At 46.2% G+C, this 23,406-nt stretch overlaps 1 protein-coding gene across 2 annotated transcripts in view; it reads left to right on the plus strand.

Moving 5' to 3' along the window:
* The first annotated feature begins 3,078 nt into the window (after positions 1 to 3,078).
* Positions 3,079 to 23,406, plus strand: part of SAMD4B (sterile alpha motif domain containing 4B) — a 37,099-nt gene continuing 16,771 nt past the window's right edge. For both annotated transcript variants that reach the window (XM_083159961.1, XM_083159962.1), the window contains exons 1-2: positions 3,079 to 3,232; positions 11,245 to 11,595. In XM_083159961.1, coding sequence (XP_083016087.1) covers positions 11,400 to 11,595 — 196 coding nt within the window. In that variant the 5' untranslated portion in view covers positions 3,079 to 3,232; positions 11,245 to 11,399. The remainder of the gene's footprint in view (positions 3,233 to 11,244; positions 11,596 to 23,406) is intronic.

Genomic DNA, 23,406 nt, shown 5'->3' on the forward strand with positions numbered 1-23,406 from the left:
CCACCACTCCGGAGACTGAGGAGGTTATTCTGGTTGGTGCGGTCCTTTCCGAATTCTTTCGGAGCTGACCGAACGCCACGCTGTGCGGACAATGTAAGACCAAACACCCACAGGTCCTCCGCATTCGGACGGACTCACTCTCTAAGAAGAGGGTGTGTTTTCAGACAACATCCAAACCACGCGTGTGCGGTGGGACCACAAAGATTCTGCACGGTCTTACAGCGTCAGAACGGCAGGGAAGCTGCCCGTACGCACCGATGCGGGGTATTTCCGTAAAAGTGACATGTATATTTATATTATTGGTACCAATTTCTGATCATTGCTTGCAGTGTAAATGTTGGTAAAATAGCAAACATGCAGTGGTGTTTTCAGCTTATATTTGTGTATTTAGTAATGGTCCATTTAGGCAGCAATGCTTCCAATTGAAGCAATGAAAAGAGTGTAATAAATGAGTAATGAGTAGAGGAGTGGATTGTATTGTGTTCAGCTGACAGTGTTTCAGGTGCGGGCGTACTAATTGGGCGAACCGAATGCCTAGCACATGAACAAGTGCTCTCCGCAAAGGGAAACTTGCTTATGAAGTCCGCATATTTCATGCGTGTTGGTTCGTTTGCAGTCGGTGTGCTGTCCGAATGCACGCCTACCAGAGTTAGTGCACTCCCTCGTGTACGCCCATATTTACGCCCAGTTTTTCCCACTTTGAAACCACGCCCTTGTGTAGGTCCGAATGACGCCCATATTACGCCCATATTTCCCGAGTCCATGCGGTGCACATTTCTGGACGGTATTAGTGAGAACGAGTACGGAGACCATGCGTGGCACATGCGCATAGCGTTGCCTACGCATGCGCAGACGGCTAAAAAGCGCCCTCCGAAAGAATACGGAACGGACCGCACCGACCAGAATAAGGCCCTGAGTTACAGTGCTGCGACTGCAAGTGAAAGAAAGAATAACAAGGCTGCTGCTGTGACAGTGACAGTGTAAATGTGATTTTACTGGGACATACTAAAAGGAATGACAGTGGAATGACAGTCTGGTCTGCTGAAAAGGAATGCCAATTGACTATAATGGGAGAAAATATAATTTATATTCGATTTTACTACCTTTTAATGACTTGCTTTAATGGTTTATTATACTGTAATTTATTTTAAATTCTCCGACATATAACCTAAGTGTTCAGTGTTTTACTCGGTCATGTATGTTCTTATTTGTTCAGCTAACGTTATAAAAAAAATAAAAAAGGTAAAAAATAAATGTTGATTTTACCGTTTATGGCAATAAATGATTGTAAAACAAATTATGCTTTACTACTATCAAATTACCCTCTCAAGAATTCCCAGCAACTTGAACAGTATTTACGCCATGATATGCCCTCTTCTGTGCAAAAATAATTTGGTAGTATTTAAAAAAAGTGTCAGGATAAATAGAAAAATAAGTGAAAATAACCGTTACCTGTGAGATTGATGTATGAAATTCGTTTTACATTACTAGAATCAGGTGAAATAAAACAAACAGATACTACACTGAAGCCCTGTACACGGGATGTAGTTCAAATCCCGACGCTGAAATCCCGACACTTTCTTCCTCCGTGGGTGTCCACGACACCCACAGAGGGAGAATAAATTAGTGTGCCGAGCGTAGCGATCCACGTCCCCCCCTTGTCGGGATTTCGTCGGTCGGGATTCCAACCGCCGGGATTTCATATCAATCCCCTGTACACATGCATCGATATTTCCAGGTTTTCGATTCGATTTTGCTTATAGAAGAATAATCTACTGTGCAGACAAGGAAATATCGAATTCAATCTAGTAAATCGAATGTTTACAATGTACAGTACCATGAATGTATATCTAATTCGATATTGAATTCGATATCTAATGCAAAAGTACAGATCCAATGCCAAATCGAATGGAAAGATCGTACTCGTTTCCTAGCACGGGCAAGCGCAGCAAGCCCCGCGAGGGGACGCGCATTACTTCACAGGTATTCACAGGTATTACGCTCGCCACGCATCGGGCTTGGTGGCTCGCTGCGCTCGCCACACTATATAGAATCAACTCCACGCCGACGTGGATAGTGGGGGTATGAAAAGGTCAGAGGACACGTACCGCCGCCCCTCGCGGGTTCGCTTCGCTCGCCACGCTTCGGGTTTGCGTTCATCGTGCGGTGGCATTAACAATGGGGGGGGGGGATTTGGCATAGAAATTACCCATCAGGGTGGGTATACAATCGAAAATTGGGTATGGGGGGCCATTTAACATTGGTTCCTAAGTAAAATCGTGTCCATCGCATTGGTTGCATTGTATGCCATTATAATGGCATACAATGGACCCGATTTTACATAGGAATTAAACATTACATACAATGCTTACAATGGTATGGGGGGCCATTTAACATTGGTTCCTATGTAAAATCGGGTCCATCGCATTGGTTGCATTGTATGCCATTATAATGGCATACAATGGACCCGATTTTACATAGGAATTTAACATTATATACAATGCTTACAATACAAAATCGGGTCGGTCGCGTCGCATGCCATTATAATGGCATGCGATGGACCCGATTTTACATTTGTCGGGAAACCTAAAAAAAAAAGACCGAAGTCGGGTTGGTCAGGTCCCATCGCATACCTTAAGTTAAGGTATGCGATGGGACCCGATGGGCACCGTGCTAGGAAACAAGTACCGAAAGATCTAATGCCAGATCTATTAGAAAATCGAATCTAACATCGAATCAAAAGCAAATCAATGTGTGTGTACAGGGCTTTAAGTACACTCAAACCATGAATGTCTCTTTTTTTCCCAAAGTGAACTGATGATCCAGATCTTTTCACGGATTGATCACTTGTTCCCAGCTCTTGTTAGTGACCCGTTTTGCCCATCTCTAGTCCCAGTGTCCCCCTCCCACAGTGCTATTGCTTGCTGCTGCTGCTGCTGCTGCTGCAGTCTCTGCTAGGCCACACCCCCATGCATTGTTCTTGTCTTGTCCGTTACATTGAGAACAACCAATAATGTGGCGGCATTACAGCCAGCAGTGTGACATGGAGGTGGAGCTACCGCTGAAGCTGTCAATCACCCGTGCCAGTCACCCAATCAACGGAGAAGGGCGGAACCTGTGCGGCCCGACGTGCTAGTGACGTCAGTAGACACGCAGAACGTAACGTGCGACGTGCTGGCGGCGGTGGTTGCCTGTGTGGCTCCCCGGGGGAGTGCAGCGGCCTGACCGGTCGGTGAGTGAGGGAGGACGGTGGAGGGGAACCGGTGGGGGTCGGTGGTAGGCGGGGGCGCTATGGGAGCATCAGGCGCCAGGGTGGGGGCGCACCCAAACACGGGGGGCGGCTCTTGCCCACTCATCTCCATAGCAACGGGCAGGGGGCCGCTCTCCGGGACTGCTTGGGGGCAGGAGGGTTGTGTGGGAGTGTGGCCCTGTGCTATGAGTACAGGTGGTTGCTGCCCGGCAGTGTGCTGTCAGTCCTTCCCTCATTACTATGCTGCTGCTGTATGACGCCTAAACTACTCTATCTGACATGTATGTGTCACTGCATTTCTCATGTCTGCTTCCACCTGCTCACCCCCTCCCAAGTGCGTCGGGGCACCTGCTGTGCCTGCCTGCGTGTGTCAGGGCACCTGCTGTGCCTGCCTGCGTGTGTCAGGGCACCTGCTGTGCCTGCCTGCGTGTGTCAGGGCACCTGCTGTGCCTGCCTGCGTGTGTCAGGGCACCTGCTGTGCCTGCAATGCATGTGTCAACGCGCAGGCTGTGCCTACCTGCACATGTCGGTGACCTGCCTGCATGTGTCGGCGCCCGTCCGTACCTGCCTGTGTGGAACAGCTCGTCAGCAATGCCTACCAGTGCATGGCATAGCTCTGGCTGTGCCTACCTGCGACCACCATGTCTTGCATGCATATTTTAACAGAAATATAGAATTTGTCGGCAGATGAGAACCACTTGGCCCATCTAGTCTGCCCCTTTTTTAAATGTAAATAACAGGTTTTGTATGTTGAAAGCAAAGGACTGTTCTAAATTCAGAGGAGGGCAGTGGGGATTCAATTGCGGGCAAAGCGTGTGAGTTGTCCTTGCATTTAAATGTCAGCCGCACCACCGCTTTTCGCATCCTTTGCTTATCTGAGTCCTGTATTTACACAGAACTGCTTGCAAACCTATATTAATGAGTCGCTTTGTGCGCGTTTGGGCTGTCAAAGTGCCTCTGTCGCTGCACAACAAGAGGACAAAGACATATTCATCTGCTCGCAATTGAATTCCCCTCAAGGTGTATTAATGAGGACCAGGGCAGGTTAGTCTCCCAATAACCAGGGAATGTTGCACTTGTGCGAGACTTGAGTTGTCAAATGCAGCAGAGGGGTTCCACGTGAGTTGATCTTATCTTAGGTTTGGATAAGCTGAAGGCACAGCGATTGGTTTAGTAGAGTGTGAGTACACAAAGCTGGATATACAACTGCAGCTTTATCTGGTGGGAATAAAAATCTGGTAATCTATGGGAGAAAATTACAATCAAGCATTGGATAAATTGGTTAAATCCATTTGATATTACAAATTTATCAAAGCAACTTTTTTTTTTCTGTTTTCCAGCATTTGGGAGCGATGTAGGCATTTTCTAAGCAATCTAATGACATTGTTTTGAAAATGTCTTGGAATCGTTACGTGTGGTAGGCCCCATAAGTATGACTTAATTAAAACATTTTTGGCATGAGATGCCTTTGGCCTAGGGATGCTTGTGGGGAAAAAATTGTGATTCTCTACGGCGGTGGTTAGAGAACAGGGGTAAATGACCCCAAATTCCTGGGGGTAATGGACGGTCGCACTGCCGAGACACAGCTGGGCATGCATATGAATCTATGTGCATGCCCGGCTGTGTCTTAGTCGCACAACAGTCCATTACCCCCAGGAATTTCATTTAATTGCATATGGAATTAATATATAGAGTCTATATGCATGCCTGGCTGTGTGTGTTACAGTACTGTAGCGTAAGGCCCTTGTGTGTAACACGCTTCCCTGTGTGATGCTCCGGGACCCGTCTCCAAGTCTGCCAGCTTCTTCAGTAGAGTCTACTAGTTGCTGCGCCATCTCGGCAGGGCGCAGTCTGTACTGGCGCTGAGTTTCTTTGCCTGGTTATAGACTCCTGTCAAGGTATACCCATCTCTAGTCTAAGGAAAATTATTTTGACAGACTGTCACTATATCATCTTAAAATACTGACACTAATAGTTGCCCGGACGTCACATTATCAATGGCTATACCACACACAGCCTGGCAGCCGATGATGATGATAATGAGCATGTATGGCTGTGGGTGGTACAAATTTTGTACCACCCACAGCCATACATGGTAATCATCATCATCATCAATTGTAATGTCAGCGTATCTTAATATATGTTGTGGTAAAAAGTTCCCTGACCCCTGCTCTATGGCGCAGTGACTCAACAAAGTTTGTGAACCACCAGTTTGCTACATTAGATTAGGTTTTAGGAACTTGTCTTTTGAAAAAAAAAAATTGGATTAAATGTGGTCTGGGGAATGGTTTGGAAGTTTTAAAAAGATTTATTTAAATGGGTATTCCACGTAATGCTGGGTAGGCACCTGAACCATGGGCCTGGTGACTGATCCAAGTATTGCGTAAGTGTAATGCACAAACAGTATGTGCATACACATCAATAAGCAGTTCCTGCAGCCAGAAAATGGGTAGCCCGTAAATCCGGTCACATCTAATGATATGTCGGAATCTGCCACGCTGCATATTACCACTTCACTGAACAGTTACATGGTGGAATCATTACTAGGATGGTGATTAGTGTTCATTCTAGCACCCGCCATCATTGAAAACCCATGCAGTTCCTGTTCCCTGTCTGCGGTGTCGCTGTCTGCTGTGGTGTTTCTAGCACTGGTCTGGTTTGCATATCAGTGCTGATATACAGACCACACTGTGCTAGAAGCACTACAGCAGAAAGCGACACCCCAGGCAGGGAAGAGGAACTGCATGGGTTTTCAAATATGGCGGGTGCTAGAATGAACACTAGTGATGGTGTAACATGGGGAAACGTCTCCTTGTCCACCTCCAGGCCTGGGGATGTGGGTGACATGGACAGTGCTGCACGTGAGGCCATGTTTGTTTTCCTTCCAGGAGGTAGAGGTGAATGGAGAGGAAACTGCTGGAGATGGTGGTTGTACAAACCTAGTATGCATTCTAGTGCTGTCATAGGGGTGAATGATCAGAGATTGTCAGGAGAGAAGAGGCTTTTGGGAGGTAAATCAACTAGAAGAAAGGTTGGAAAAACGATGGCTGTGGCAACAGCTTGAGGACATTACAGTTTAGAAATAAAGATTGGAAATGACTTAAGTTTGTTAATAAACCAATTGCCCCCCCCACCCTCCATGTCTGCCACTAGATGGTGTCCTAAGGAGCAACTCTACCATTCCTCCATTTGGATTTGTGGGTGTCAATGTCTACTTGCAGCCTACTGAGGTGGTGAGCAGATGTGAGCAAATGCCGTGACCAGGAATATAGCTGCTATACATGGCTAAACCCGGTCTTCTAAAGCATGATAATGGGCACCCAGGACAATTGCATTGCTCCCTCGGGCACCCATTACAATAGAATTTCCTCCATCGAGCCTGATGTAGAATGAGTTTGCATGGGATTGCTGTGAGCATGATCACAAAGCTAGTGCGCCCATATGCTGCACTGCTGCAGGTCTTGACATATTTGATACTGGTGGTGCCTAACTAATGGAAAGGTGGAGCTGGGAGGAAAGAAGGGATATTGAAATGTTGGCAGAGTGCAGTAATGGGTGCAAACAAATCTCAAGTAGACCTGCAGAAACAAGCATTGCACCTGTCGGCAGATGTATCCTATGCACCTAATGTGCATGTACGTTATGATGATGGACGTAAGCCATGGTCATATGCTGCCGGTGTGATATGTACAGATATGTCCATATACATGGATCCTGAAATCGCACCAAATAGTCCCACTTAGCGTGACTTTGAACTATATTTACAGGTCAGAACACATTACCAAGCGCACTGTATTTAAATGTTTTCGCATCGGCAGACACTAGAGGGCGCCCAACAGAGCTATTCAAATGTAGCTCCGTTAGGGTGCTGCTGGCATGGCTTTTCAGTTCGCACCCCTGGGGTGGCGATCTCAAATGTGCAAAAAGTCACCCGGTTTAGCATTGAAATGGAATGCTGCACGACCATTAGTTATGTCCGGTTTAGCTGCTGTGTGCGGTCAAACCCGACCTTAATGAGTGCAAACGGCACTTAAAAAAAAAAAAAAAAAAAATCAATTGAGTACCACCCCACAGTCTCCTGTCCCATTAGATCGGAGATAAGGCGCAATATATTAATTAAAGTGTCAAGCATTTTGTTCAGCTTAGCGGACTAAACCTGGTGCTTTTTGGGTGCGTCAACAGTAATCGGCACCCAACAAAAGCAACAGTTGAATTGCTTCGAGTGGCCAAAACGTAGTTGATTCTCCCAACCAACTCCCCGATGCTGATGTATAGTGATATAATTCCATCATATGTCTGCAGATTGCAATTTGTATGAGAACAATGACAGTATATCGCCATTTATACAGTCTGAATTTGTTTAGTTTCTGTATGTATTTGCGAATACCCCAGATGTATTTTTGCTGCAGCGCGTATAGCTATTAATGAAACCGTTCCTTTATCCTCAGTATAGTTGCATAAGGTTGTACGTGTGTTTATATCTGTGTAGTCTATTTTTATGATGCCGTTTCAGAGGTGACCAGCCTGTGGTTTGGGTTCCAAGGAATAGAATCCGATTTAGGGGTTCCTGCCCAGAGCAGCGGTCGCTCTCCAAATAGAGACCACCGAAGCTTTATTTAATGCTTTTCCAGATGTCTAGTATGAACAGACCAAATCATTTTAGTCTACCACAAGTTTAATGTCAGAGTATTTTTGTTCTATATGCATTTGAAGAAAAATGTGTTTGGCTTTCACCAAAAATGTGAACACTGTTTTCAGTGTAGTGACCTGCTTCTGTCCTCGCCACAGTCACTTGGGGTGGGAATATAAAGAAGATTTGTTGCTTGAACCTGATTAAAAGAAAAAGTATAATGTTATCCATGGACGTAGCCATTGACATAATGTGATAGCTGGTGGACGGCCATAATGAACTGATGTGCTACATTCTCCTATTGATTTATCCCATCAGCTGGCTCTTTCCTCTATCTGTCGGTTGACCCGATACAACGCACACAGGGCCTGATGGTCTTGATCGCTGATCTGCAACAAAGTTGCAGATGACTGAGTAGTTGGCTGCCGCCCCCAGACGGCTGTGTGCAAGTCTGGGAAAATATCGCAGATCGCTATTCACTCGCAAACCCATACGCAATTAACGAACCACTGATTGTTTTTTTTTCTCCAGTCTGTGTTAATGTAAGTTTGATCCTACTGGTCATCTGTGACAGACAGGCTGCTCGAAGCTGGCGCTGAAGTCAGAGACCCGCCCTGCAACCACGTCGGCATATTTTTTTTTTTTTTGTCACAATCTGAAAACGTCCGGTTGCCACCCACAAACGCCGACTTCCTGTCAGTCAGCCTCTGGCCACAATGAGTTTATTCAAGTTCACTATTTGGACCTGCGCATGCATGTTTACTATTTGCTGATCAGTGGTCCCTTATTAATTCGGCCCGCCGTGTGGCGCAGTATAGCACAGTGATGGCGGTGCTGTAACCGCACACTGGGGCCGCTTAAGGATAGCTCGTTGCACATGTGCAAACATCGGCAGCAGACGGCTTCGGCGAGATACACACTCGCAGGGCCGTTCGCTGCAGGGGGGGTGCGGCAGCAGGTGGAACGTCCAGCATTTTATGGGAGTCCCTATTAAAATGCTGGGTAGAAGCAGGCGCGTGGCGATGCCTGCTTGGGTCAGGCAGCTGATGTCACATAACCTCCCCGTCTCTGGCAAACAGCGACAGAAATAAGTCAGTATGGACTGACTCTTATTTCCATAGGGGAGAGTAATCATTCGATGGTCTATGACAATCAAATGATTTCTCTCCCGTTCGGCTGCATACAGGGGGATGTGTTTGCGTACATCCCCCCTCGCATGGTACCAAGGGGATTCAGCGGCGAATTGACGGCGGTTCTGCAAATCAATTCACCACCTATTAACCACCGAATGATTTTCCCAGTCTGCACAAGTGTCCACAACTCTGCAACAGAGACGGGCAACCCTCCCTGAAAATGTTTGGGCACACCTGTGTGTTTAACACCCCCAAGCGCCGGCTTTTTGCCACTGAAATTATGAAGGGATTGGGGGAAAAAAATGTTATCGCTAATTTTTTGACCCGGTTTGGCGTTCTGTATGCATGCCAAGTCTACGATAATCAATAGGCTTGCTAATTGGCATGACAGTGGTCAGGTCTGAATACCCTCTGTGCGCGGGTACAAAGTCTCCGTCACGGTGCCATACACTACTGTGTGAATTCAGCATCCCCACCACTGTGCTGCACATTTCTACTGCAGTATGTAGTCGTACAGCACAGTGACTGGGACACTGTAACCGCACTGTGTCCCTCAATAGGCACGGAACTATAGAAGAGTCTTGGATTGTTGGGATTTGTAGAGCCATAACTGTTGCTAGGCAGATCAATCACTGGAATGGGGTTTGTGGTTGGGTTAGTCTAGTCCATGGGTCCTCAAACTGCGACCCTCCAGATGTTGTGAAACTACAAATCCCAGCATGCCTTGCCACAGTTTTCACACTCCCTTATAGCAAAACTGTGGCAAGGCATGCTGGGATTTGTAGTTTCACAACCTCTGGGGGCCGCAGTTTGAGGACCCACGGTCTAGTCCAGTTGTAGCCAACCCTAGCCCTCGAGAGCTACCATCAGTTCACATTTTCCAGACAACCTAGCTGCTGCACTCATTAATCACTGACACATTTTAAAAGATCCACAGATGGAGCTAATTAGCTGACTTGTGATTCTGTGAGGAGACCTGCAAAACATGCACTGTTGGTAGCTCTCGAGGACTAGGGTTGGCTACCCCAGGTCTAGTCTATCTGGAGATTTGTGGAAGTTTAGTTGCAGCTGGGTATTTAAGGCCAATTTGCATATCTGCACTTCCTTTTTTATAATCTCGGAAGCCCGCCCACCCTCCCTTTACATGATTCGATCTCTGTTTCAACTTAGTTATTCAAATTTCAGATGGTGCCTTTCAGTCGCTGCCATTTTATATAGTTGGGGTGTTTCACTCACCATCATTTTATGATGAGGGCATTTCAGTCGCTGCCATTTTGTAACCTTAGATGGCTAGGGTTATCCAGCACGTTCCTTGCCATCCCTCACCATCAGGGTCATTCCTATTAATAAATATTATTGACCTTTTAAACTTAAGCAGTTGTGTCCAATAGATGCCTTAGGTGGGGGGTATTCAATCCCAGCCAAATTTCCTGGCCAGGTGAAAAATTGGCAGAAATTTGACAATTAGTATTCAATCAAGGGCATTTCTGCCTTTTTTTGAGTCCATTTTTGCCAATACTGTTTGTTTTTTTTTGTGTTGTTTTTTTTTGGGGGGGGGGGGGGGGGATTGAAAGTGGAAATGAAGCGTTCAGTAAGTAGGGGGGAAATTTACTAAAGAAAATTTGTAAAAATAATAGGTGTATTTGTATCCAGAAATTCACTTATTTTTGACATTTACTATCCCGAAAACATGGCAATTCGTAGTCGTATTGATGTGCTATCAATACGAATACGAATTGCCGTATTTTTGGGATAGTAACTGTCAAAATTAAGTGTATTTCTGGATACAAATACACCTATTATTTTACAAATTTCCTTTAGTAAATTTGGTACTTCTTTACTTTCACGGCGCCAGCATGGCGCCGCGCGTACTTCCGGGTTACGCTCGCCAGAAACTAAGTAAAAAAAACTAAGTTAACGCCATGCCAACATGGATAGTTCATACCTCCACTATCCATGTTGGCATGGAGTTGATTTTAATTAGCGTGGCGAGCCACCGAGCCCGCAGCATGGGAGAGCGAAGCGTGGGCGAGCGAAGCGAGCCCCGCAAGGGGACTCTGACGCGCGGCGCCATGCTGGCGCCGTGAAAGTAAAGAAGTACCGTAAATTTTCCCCTAGTTGTCTGTTATGACCTGTGTCTTTCCAGAATATGACTTCTGTCTTTCTCAGAGGAGAGAATTTTTATCTTTATCTGTACTATGCACTAACGTTCTTTTTCTTTCTATTTTTAGTCTTTGGATTTCGCAGGATATAGATTGTCCAGCAGAAGGTGTATCCCCCATGTGTCGTCTGGTGGCTGGGCCCTCCCTGTACACTGGACGTTACGCCATGCCATAGGAGTACCCCCCTCCTCGCCCTGTAGTTGTTGACTTTTCTCACCTGCACCATGAAATTCCGGGACCAGGTGAGCACGTTATCCGAATGGTTCAAGGGCTGGAACGAGTGCGAGCAGACGGTGGCTCTCCTCTCTCTCCTGAAGCGGATTACCAGGACCCAGGCACGTTTCCTGCAGCTGTGCCTGGAGCACTCCCTGTCAGACTGCTCTGAGATACATCACCTCGAGATAGAAGCCAACAATGCTGGTGAGTCCCAACCGCAGTATGAGAAGAATTATTTCTATTCTAGGAATCTGCCAAATCTGAGCTTCAATCAGCATTTTTTTGTACTAGAACTTACTGACGTAAGCTTTAGAAATGTATGGTGGTATTTAGCATTTTTCCATAGTTTCACTGCAGCCTGAAGAAGGATTAATGGTTTAGCATAGTGTTACCATGACAACAAGTCACATGATTTAGTAAGTCTAGCACTTTCTCTGTTGTAAAGTCATCTTTTTGGCTTCAGATGACACTGACAGCTTTGAGCCCATGTGTGATTAGTGGCCATATTTATCTCCCCTCCCAAGAGGCTTTGAAGAGGAGATAATGATTTATGAGAACTGGGGCATTGTGTGAGGGCAGTTCAATTGTTTAACTCCAACTGCCACTAGCCCTCTTAACAAGATACATATGCATAAGGCCTCATCCACCCATTGATCAGTTTTGTACTTGGTGGTTATACAATGGGCCGATATACACCATGGTGATGTGAAGGGGCACCTGAATTAATTTGGGACCATGTGGCATGGCATTGGTGCATTCTGTCGGCATTGGTAGTGGGAGACCTTGAACACTGGAAACCTTTCCAGGGACCCATCTATGAAGACAACGGGGAGGGTTACAATCTAGTTCACAAGGGAACCATTTGGGGAGGGGTTATATAAATCGGATTTACAAGCAGAGGGCGCATTTGTCTTGCTCCTAAGTAATTGAAAGAAGCATTTTGTTTGATTTTTTTATTTTTTTTTAATGAGCTGAATAAGGAGACCCCCTTTACTTTTATTTTCCTTTTATTACATGCAAAGTACACATAAAAATCCTGAGTCTTCAAAGTGATAATGCCCAGTGCGATGTAATATGCTGGCAGAAATTCCCATCAGCTTGAGCTACACCAATGCCCAGCGCAATACCCTATGCCAGTGGTTATACCCAACAAGCATGATCAGCTGCAGAGACTTTGCTCTGTAAGGGGATACGGTCACTAGGACGATAGTACAAAGGTCGACACAAGCATTATTGTGACAGTCAACATGTTGACATGGGTTTTATCTGAGCCAACATGTGGTAATCATACCCTACCAATAGTGAATACAATAGTGTGCTAAGTGTAGAGAGCCATGCAAGGGGACGCGGTACACCGATGTCGACAGTGTCCATGTCGACATTCGGGACAATTTTTTTGGGGGGGGGGGGAAACAATTTTGACTTTTTGACTGTCGACCTCCCACATGTTGACCTAATGCATGTCGAACTAAGTTTGGTCGACGTAATGATCCACACCTCTCTCTAAGATGCCCTGTAGTAAAAGCAGTGATTGCCCTTACAGTGGGCGATGCCCAGTAAGATACCCACTGGTAGCCGTCGTGTTCAGCAGGATACCAATGAATCCATGTAGCTCCCTGTGCTTGCCGCAGTCATTATTATGCCTGACAGTAGAGATAACAGGATGAGCTGCTGCTGCCGCCGCCTTTTCTCCCATACAGTTCTGGCTGACAGTAGCATTGACAGGCATTATCACAGGCGGTGTCGTGTGTATGCCCAGTCACCTCTGCTGCGCCCCGCCCCTTTCACTGTCCTGCTGCTCACTACAGTACTAGCCGCCCCCCCTCTCTGTCTGCTGGTCTGTCCCACACTGGCTACCCCCCCTCTCTGTCCGCTGCTCTGTCCCGCACTGCACACTGGCCACCCCCCAACTGCTCTGCACCACATTGATTGTCGTCGTTGTCCCCTGCTCCGTCCCGCATTGATCCCCCCGCCTCTGTCCGCTGCTCTTTCCCACTGTAAACATGACATTTCTACAAATGATAGTTTGTCCTTACTGTCTAGACATACTGTCATCATTTATAGACATTTTAGTGCATCATTTATTTGGTGACTTTAGCAGATTGAAAGCAATAAATTAGTGATTTGACACCTGCAGAATTTTGGACATGCTGTCACTCCGTACTTGCCCACAGTAAACACAGCTGCTAAGAATTATACTGTACTGCAGTAGCCAGCTATGCATCTTCCTGTTCTTTGGAATGTTCCCTCTTCCCAGCAGAACTCTCCCAGCTCAGAAATCCCCTTGTGGGCTGTCATGCACGCACCGTATGCCGGAGTTCTCTCCATAGATTTCTGGTGACCCTCATGTCCTGCGATGGGAGAATTCACAGACGTATAAAATGTTGTTTTGTTAATCCACATGCTACCAACATTTTACATTTAGCACGGTCATTATTTAATTGTGTTGGTACTTGTGTATTATCATGGCGCACAGTACGCTATTTTCGTAGCGGGGTATTCTGCGTAGTGAAATCGCGGTACTCTTTACCTATCACGGCGCCCATCGTGGGGATCGCGGGCATCGCGGCCAGTACATTAACGGCCGCGACGCGATGCCCGCGATCCCCACGATTTCCCATAGGGTTCAATGTTAAATTTAGTGCTTCCCGCGATTTTACACTCAATGCTTCAATGGCCGCGATTTGGCCATAGTAATCAATGTTAAATGGGCCACAGAGCCCAAATAGGCACAATTGACACTTAAATGTCCCCCCAAATTTGTAACGCCACCCCACGATCCACGCCAACCCGAAGCGTGGTGAGCGCAGCGAGCCCGCGAGGGGCGGCGGTACGCGTCCTCCGACCTTTTCATACCCCCACTATCCACGTCGGCGTGGAGTTGAGAATAGAATAGTGTGGCGAGCGCAGCGAGCCACCGAGCCCGAAGCGTGGCGACGCGGATACCTGTAGGGCCACGTTTACCTGTGAAGGTATCCGCGTCCCCTCGCGGGGCTCGCTGCGCTCGCCACGCTTCGGGCTCGGGGGCTCGCTGCGCTCCCCACACTATTCTATTCTCAACTCCACGCCGACGTGGATAGTGGGGGTATGAAAAGGTCGGAGGACGCGTACCGCAGCCCCTCGCGGGCTCGCTGCGCTCGCCACGATTCGGGTTGGCGTGGATCGTGGGGTGGCGTTACAAATTTGGGGGGACATTTAAGTGTTAATTGTGCCTATTTGGGCTCTGTGGCCCATTTAACATTGATTCCTATAGCCAAATCGCGGCCATTGAAGCATTGAATGTAAAATCGCGGTCAGCACTAAATTTAACATTGAACCCTATGGGAAATCGTGGGGATCGCGGGGATCGCGTCGCGGCCGTTAATGTACTGGCCGCGATGCCCGCGAACCCCCCGATTTCTTTACCCGCGACGCCCGCGATGGAGATCGTGGGCGCCGTGATAGGTAAAGAGTACCGAAATCGCATGTCACTTTTCCGTAGCATGCGATACGATGCGATTTCACTAATTTATTCACTGCTCTCTGTACAAGTTTTGCATCGCATACCATAACACTAAAATATCATAACGCGATGCGATTTCATGTGACAGAACACCGTGTGATGTGTGTAAAAGCCCTGTGTATATGTATGTGTGATGTAAAATACCTTTTCATACCCCCATTATCCACGTCATCCCGAAGCGTGGCAAGCCCCGCGAGGGTACACGCTACGCGTCCTCCCGACCTTTTCACACCCCCACTATCCATGTCGGCGTGGAGTTGATTTTATATAGTGTGGCCCGAAGCGTGGCGAGCGGACGCGGATTACTTAACATGTATTCTGCGTCCCCTCGCGGAGCTCGCCACACTATAGAACATTGGTTCCCAACCTGGGGTACTAGTACCCCTGGGGGTACTCTGCAGACCAGTTGGGGGTACTTGAAAATAATATTGGTAATGGCGGAAGATGAAAAAGTATTTTGATGGCAGAAGAAGACCCATTGCTATGGAGAAGAACCATGTTGTGTCATGGTTCTGTCTTCAGCATCATCAGCGTCTCATTGTGCTTTTGCCTGACCAGCAATCCACTGGGAGCTACCCATGCTGCCCTCAGACATCAGCGATCATCTGCCCTGCACTGACACGGGTGGAGGAAGCAGCGGCATTAATCCTACAGGTGTGAGTGGGAACCCTGGAGACAATACACAACCAGCAGCCAGACACGGAAGGGCACGATTCCTGTCCGCTACTCCTTAATATAAGGACATGGATAGGATACGCATACCACTCGTAATTACTGTCTATATTTTAAATTGAGAGGAGGGGGTACTCCTCAATGAAAAGCCTAATCAAGGGGTACGGGAAAGAAAAAAGGTTGGGAACCACTGCTGTAGAAGATCAACTCCACGCCGACGTGGATAGTGGGGGTATGAAAAGGTCGGGAGGACGCGTAACCCATACCCTCGCGGGGCTCACCACGCTTCGGGATGATGTGGATAATGGGGGTGTTTTCTGGGCACATTCACACCTGCAATATCATACATCTGACACAGTAATGATGACGTGTTTTAACGAATAACTGGTAGAATTTAGTAAATAATTAATGATCAAAGAGCATATAAAAAGCAATAATGACAATAATCATAAATGACAATGATCGGAGTCAATGTAGAATAAGAACAGATCTGACCAGGGGTGGGAATGACATCGAGCGGGAAGGGTAAAATCGCATCGAATGCTACTTTAACGTAATGCAATTTCACTAAGTTAGCGTACGTAACAAAACTGGGCGCTGTGATAATACACAAGTACCAAAAAACCTTTTCGCTCCCTATTCTTTTGCGGCCATATTCAATTGTTATGTTGCACTCTATTTGCTGTTGAAAGTGAAAGGAGATCTCAGGGTGATATTTAAGTCCATCTTTTCTTTTTTTTTCACGTTGATCCTGCTCCAGTGCATTGGGAAACACTGTCCCAGGAGATGGCTTTAGTGGTCAGGTGACATGGAAGCTTTACTTTCAGCAGGCTCCACCATGCAGGTCTTTACTGTGGACCTATGGACAGCTACTCCAGCGTCAGCAAACTTTTCTGCAGCCGGTTTTTTGCAATGTTATATGGCAAGGATGGCCAAACCAGTCCTCGAGATCTACCAATGGTCCATGTTTTCCAAGTCGCCTAACTGGTGTACAGGTGTAGTCATTACTAACTGTCACACTGTCAAACATGCTGCATTCATTCCTATTATAGATCCACAGGTGGGTCATGAACTGTTGGTAGATCTTGAGGATAGGCTTGGCCACCCCTGTAAGTTGCAGTTAAAAAGGTTGCCACACTCATATCGCAGCCAGCATGAGGCATTTGCTTTGTTGTATACCTGTGTCCATCAACTTCCAGTTCCTGATATTCATAGCTGAAAGCTCTAAAACAACCATCCTCTGAAACAGCTGACCAGGCACCAATGTCCCAACAGCAAACCACGGAATTAGCCGTTACTGAGAGGTGCCCAAACAGTAGAGTTCCCAGCAATGGTCTGGGGGCGTCCTATGGAATTGAGCAGGTGGTGCTGGCTACATCCCATTACAGTGTATATTGCCAATAATTACTTTTTCATTTTTTCAGGTCAGGGTCTTGTCCTTTTAACCCCTTCCCGACATTTGACGTACATTTACGTCATGGTCGGGAAGCACTTCCCGACACATGGCGTAAATGTACGTCATGGATTTAAACTGTCACCGCGTCTATAGACGCGGTGACAGTTTCAACATGTCTGCTGTCCCTGACAGCAGACATGTCCGTGCATGCCCCGGGGGGGCTGCGATGCCGCCCCCCCGTCGGCGATCGCTGTGATTGGCTGTTCAGTGTGAACAGCCATTCACAGCGTTTTCCTGTGTCACCGGCGAATAACGTTCGCCGGTGACACGGGATCAGAGGTGATTGGTGCTGTAAAGTACAGCACCAATCACCGCGGGGTGTAAGGGTGACACTGGTGTCACCCCACCTCACCCCGCCCGCCCCCAAAGGCCGTGATTGGTCCGTCGGACCGACGGACCAATCACAGCCAAGGAGGGAGATTTAAACTAACGGTGACTGCACTGCAGACGCCATTCCGGTCTGGAAAGCGTGCAGTGCGGTCACCGTACCCCCCTGCCGCCATACTGACCAGAAATACTTGCTGCAATACTTACCTGATCGCTGCTGATTGCTTCCTGGATCCTGTGCAATAATTGTGCCATACTGTGATATTGTGCTGCTGCACTGTATTAGTATTAGCTAGATAGATAGAGAGATAGATAGAGAGAGATAGAGAGAGATAGAGAGAGAGAGAGAGATAGTGTCAGAGAGTGCTATATTTTGTGCTGCTGCAGTGTGATATAGTTATAGATAGAGAGAGAGAGATAGAGAGAGAGAGATAGAGAGAGAGGCCTACTGACAGAGTGCTATATTTTGTGCTGCTGCAGTGTGATAGTTATAGAGAGATAGAGAGATAGAGAGAGATAGAGAGAGAGAGATAGAGAGAGATAGAGAGAGATAGTGACAGATTGTGCTATATATTTTTTATATAACTGACTGCTGCCCCCTCCTTTTGTGCTGATCAGTATAAATTAACTGATCAGTAACTTTTTGGGGGCGCAGGTTTTTTTTTATATATAGATATACCTGTGAGTGCTGCTGCTGCAGTGTCATAGAGTGTTAGATAGTGAGAGATAGAGAGATAGAGAGAGATAGTGATAGAGAGTGCTAAATTTTGTGTCTGCTGTCCCCGCCTTTTGTGCTGATCACTATATCTGAGGTGATCAGCAACTTTTTTGGGGGTACAGAGGTTTTTTTTTTTTTATATATACCTGTCAGTTGCACCAAAGGTTGTGCACCTGCTGCACCTCACTGGTAATCAGTGTCGCATCACTGATCACCTTTTTTTTTTGTGTGTGTGCTGTGGGGTATTTTTTTAATTTTTTTTTTTACACACACTGTGATTTTGTGGGTGTCCTGTGGCCGCTGTGCGCTGATCAGTGACGTACATCACTGATCATCTCTTTCGGCACAGGGTTGATCTATTTTTTTTTTTTTTTTTTGATCAAATTCCTGTTGCCTTTGAGCGCTGTTCAGTGACAGACGTTACTGACCAACATCTGTGCTCAATTTTTGGCGCAGGACCTTTTTTTTTTTAACCCCTTCCTTTTTTTTTTTTTTAACCCCTTCATTTTTTTTTTTTTTTATTGGTATAAAGTATTTTTTTTTTTTTCTGCACCACATACACACTACACACTACATACCCCCCGGATTGAAATAAAGTTTGTGCCCCCCCCTACACTATACACGTGTTGAAACATTTCACTACCGGTAACACAAAAATAAAAATGGCATCCCAAATGTCCTCCCAAATGTCCTCCCAAATGTCCTCCCAATCATCCAGGAGAATGTATTCAGTGGAGGAGGCATATGCCATGCTTGCTTCTGACTCTGACACAGCCAGTGATGCAAGCGGGGAATTTGAAGGATTTGCCTTAAGCTCCTCTTCCTCCTCTGCTGATGAGGGACCCCCTCAAAGACGCCCCCGTAGATCAGCTGAGATTCCCCCCCCAATAATTGATCTAGTATGGACCCCACCACCAGACAATTTTGAGCCCCAGGTTCCTGAGTTTTTGGCCATGCCAGGAATCCAATTTGATTCCACAGGTCTCAGAGAAATTGACTTTTTCAAATTATTTTTCTCTGATGATTTTATAAATTTAATGGTGGACCAAACTAATTTATATGCCCAGCAGTTTATTGCTCAAAACCCCACGTCATCATTTGCTAGGTGGACCCCTGTAGATGCAGTAGAGATGATGACGTTTTGGGGTCTGGTGTTTCATATGGGCATAGTAAAAAAGCCAGAAATTAGGCAATATTGGAGTACAGATGTTCTGTACAGTACTCCATTTTACCGTATGGCCATGCCCCGGACTCGATTTGAGACAATTCTTAAATTCATACATTACACCGATAATGCACAGTGCCCACCCAGAGATGATCCCACCTTTGACCGGCTATTCAAAGTCAGGCCGGTCATTGATCATTTCAGTGCCAAATTTGAAGAGGTGTACATCCCTGAAAAATTTATTTGTATCGACGAGTCCCTTATACATTTTAAAGGAAGGGTTAAATTCCGCCAGTACCTTCCCAGTAAGAGGGCAAGGTATGGCATAAAAATGTATAAACTGTGTGAAAGCACCTCAGGGTACACCCACAGGTTTAGGGTTTATGAAGGGAAGGATTCAAGAATTCAACCGCCAGAATGCCCCCCCTCCCTCGTAGGTGTTAGTGGGAAAATTGTCTGGGATTTAGTGCACCCCTTCCTGGATAAAGGTTATCACCTCTATGTGGATAACTTTTACACTAGCATCCCCCTGTTTAAGGCCCTTGGTTCAAGAGGTACAGCAGCTTGCGGTACTGTGCGCAAGAACCAAAGAGGCCTCCCAAAAACGCACATTGCCCAAGTAATGAGAAGGGGTGAAAGCAGGGGAATATGCACCGAAAATATGTTGTTGGTCAAATATAAGGACAAGAGGGATGTCCTTATACTGACAACAATTCACGGAGACAGTACCACCTCCGTCCCTGTACGAGGTACCAGTACCCACACCTCAAAACCTAATTGTATCCTGGATTACAATAGGTACATGGGCGGAGTGGATCTTTCAGATCAGGTACTGAAGCCGTACAGTGCCCTGCGGAAAACAAAAATCTGGTACAAGAAGGTGGCCGTGTATATCATCCAGATGGCACTGTATAACGCTTACGTGCTATTCCGTTCTACCGGCCAGAGGGGGACATTTATGCACTTTCAAGAGGAAGTCATAAAGGGCCTAATATTTGGGAACCAGCAGGCAGAGGGCCCCAGTACTTCTAGTACTGGCCCCCGTATTGTACCAGGGCAGCATTTTCCTGATGAAATCCCCTCCACTGGAAAAAAGGGCAGGACACAAAAAAGGTGCAAAGTTTGCTATAAAAAGGGAATAAGAAAGCAAACTATTTTCCAGTGTGACACTTGCCCCGACAAACCCGGCCTATGTATAAAGGAGTGTTTTAAATTATACCACACATCTATGGAATATTAGGTTCATAATTTCACCGTGCTTCGGGGGTCTTGCTAATGCCACATAGCACCCACCATTCATTCCACCAGAATCTGAGCCGCAAAATCCAAAAATCACTCCTTCCCTTCTGAGTCCTGCCATGCACCCAACTGGTATTTTTTGGTCACATGTGAGGCATTGCCGTACTCGGGAGATATTGGGGCACAGATTTTGGGGTGCTTTTTCTCCTTCATACCTTCTGAAAATGAAAAATTTTGAGCCAGAACTGCATTTTTGTGTAAAAAATGTAATTTTTCTTTTTCACTGCCCACTTGTATCAAAATTGGTGAAACCCCTGGGGGTTTTAAATGTACACTATACCCCTAGATGAATTCCCTGAGGGGTGTAGTTTTCAAAATGGGGTGACTTGTGGGGGGGTTCCACTGTATTGGTGCTTGGGGGGTCTTGCTAATGCGACATAGCACCCACCAAAATTCCACCAGAATTTGTGCTGCAAACTCCAAATATCACTCCTTCCCTTCTGAGTCCTGCCACTTTTTGGTCACACATGAGGCATTGCCGTACTCGGGAGAAATTGGGGCACAGATTTTGGGGTGCTTTGTCTCCTTCATTCCTTGTGAAAATGAAATATTTTGAGCCAGAACTGCATTTTTGTGTAAAAAAATGTAATTTTTCATTTTCACTGCCCACTTGTATCAAAATTGGTGAAACCCCTGGGGGTTTGAAATGTACACTATACCCCTAGATGAATTCCCTGAGGGGTGTAGTTTGCAAAATGGGGTGACTTGTGGGGGGGTTCCACTGTATTGGTGCAACATAGCACCCACCATTCATTCCACCAGAATCTGTGCTGCAAAATCCAAAAATCACTCCTTCCCTTCTGAGTCCTGCCATGCACCCAACTGGTATTTTTTGGTCACATGTGAGGCATTGCCGTACTCGGGAGAAATTGGGGCACAGATTTTGGGGTGCTTTTTCTCCTTCATACCTTCTGAAAATGAAAAATTTTGAGCCAGAACTGCATTTTTGTGTAAAAAATGTAATTTTTCTTTTTCACTGCCCACTTGTATCAAAATTGGTGAAACCCCTGGGGGTTTTAAATGTACACTATACCCCTAGATGAATTCCCTGAGGGGTGTAGTTTGCAAAATGGGGTCACTTGTGGGGGGGTTCTACTGTATTGGTGCTTGGGGGGTCTTGCTAATGCGACATAGCACCCACCAAAATTCCACCAGAATCTGAGCTGCAAAATCCAAAAATCACTCCTTCCCTTTTGAGTCCTGCCATGCACCAAACTGGTATTTTTTGGTCACATGTGAGGCATTGCCGTACTCGGGAGAAATTGGGGCACAGATTTTGGGGTGCTTTTTCTCCTTCATATCTTCTGAAAATGAAAAATTTTGAGCCAGAACTGCATTTTTGTGTAAAAAATGTAATTTTTCATGTTCACTGCCCACTTGTATCAAAATTGGTGAAACCCCTGGGGGTTTGAAATGTACACTATACCCCTAGATGAATTCCCTGAGGGGTGTAGTTTGCAAAATGGGGTGACTTGTGGGGGGGTTCCACTGTATTGGTGCTTGGGGGGTCTTGCTAATGCGACATAGCACCCACCAAAATTCCACCAGAATCTGAGCCACAAAATCCAAAAATCACTCCTTCCGTTCTGAGTCCTGCCATGCACCCAACTGGTATTTTTTGGTCACATGTGAGGCATTGCCGTACTCGGAAGAAATTGGGGCACATATTTTGGGGTGCTTTTTCTCCTTCATACCTTCTGAAAATGAAAAATTGTGAGCCAGAACTGCATTTTTGTGTAAAAAAATGTAATTTTTCATTTTCACTGCCCACTTGTATCAAAATTGGTGAAACCCCTGGGGGTTTGAAATGTACACTATACCCCTAGATGAATTCCCTGAGGGGTGTACTTTGCAAAATGGGGTGACTTGTGGGGGGGTTCCACTGTATTGGTGCTTGGGGGGTCTTGCTAATGCGACATAGCACCCACCAAAATTCCACCAGAATCTGAGCTGCAAAATCCAAAAATCACTCCTTCCCTTCTGAGTCCTGCCATGCACCCAACTGGTATTTTTTGGTCACATGTGAGGCATTGCCGTACTCGGGAGAAATTGGGGCACAGATTTTGGGGTGCTTTTTCTCCTTCATACCTTCTGAAAATGAAAAATTTTGAGCCAGAACTGCATTTTTGTGTAAAAAATGTAATTTTTCTTTTTCACTGCCCACTTGTATCAAAATTGGTGAAACCCCTGGGGGTTTTAAATGTACACTATACCCCTAGATGAATTCCCTGAGGGGTGTAGTTTTCAAAATGGGGTGACTTGTGGGGGGGTTCCACTGTATTGGTGCTTGGGGGGTCTTGCTAATGCGACATAGCACCCACCAAAATTCCACCAGAATCTGAGCCGCAAAATCCAAAAATCACTCCTTCCGTTCTGAGTCCTGCCATGCACCCAACTGGTATTTTTTGGTCACATGTGAGGCATTGCCGTACTCGGAAGAAATTGGGGCACATATTTTGGGGTGCTTTTTCTCCTTCATACCTTCTGAAAATGAAAAATTGTGAGCCAGAACTGCATTTTTGTGTAAAAAAATGTAATTTTTCATTTTCACTGCCCACTTGTATCAAAATTGGTGAAACCCCTGGGGGTTTGAAATGTACACTATACCCCTAGATGAATTCCCTGAGGGGTGTACTTTGCAAAATGGGGTGACTTGTGGGGGGGTTCCACTGTATTGGTGCAACATAGCACCCACCATTCATTCCACCAGAATCTGTGCTGCAAAATCCAAAAATCACTCCTTCCCTTCTGAGTCCTGCCATGCACCCAACTGGTATTTTTTGGTCACATGTGAGGCATTGCCGTACTCGGGAGAAATTGGGGCACAGATTTTGGGGTGCTTTTTCTCCTTCATACCTTCTGAAAATGAAAAATTT

The sequence above is a fragment of the Crinia signifera genome, chromosome 9 (assembly GCF_055691185.1).
Source record: "Crinia signifera chromosome 9, ASM5569118v1, whole genome shotgun sequence".
NCBI classification, from domain to species: Eukaryota; Metazoa; Chordata; class Amphibia; order Anura; family Myobatrachidae; genus Crinia; species Crinia signifera.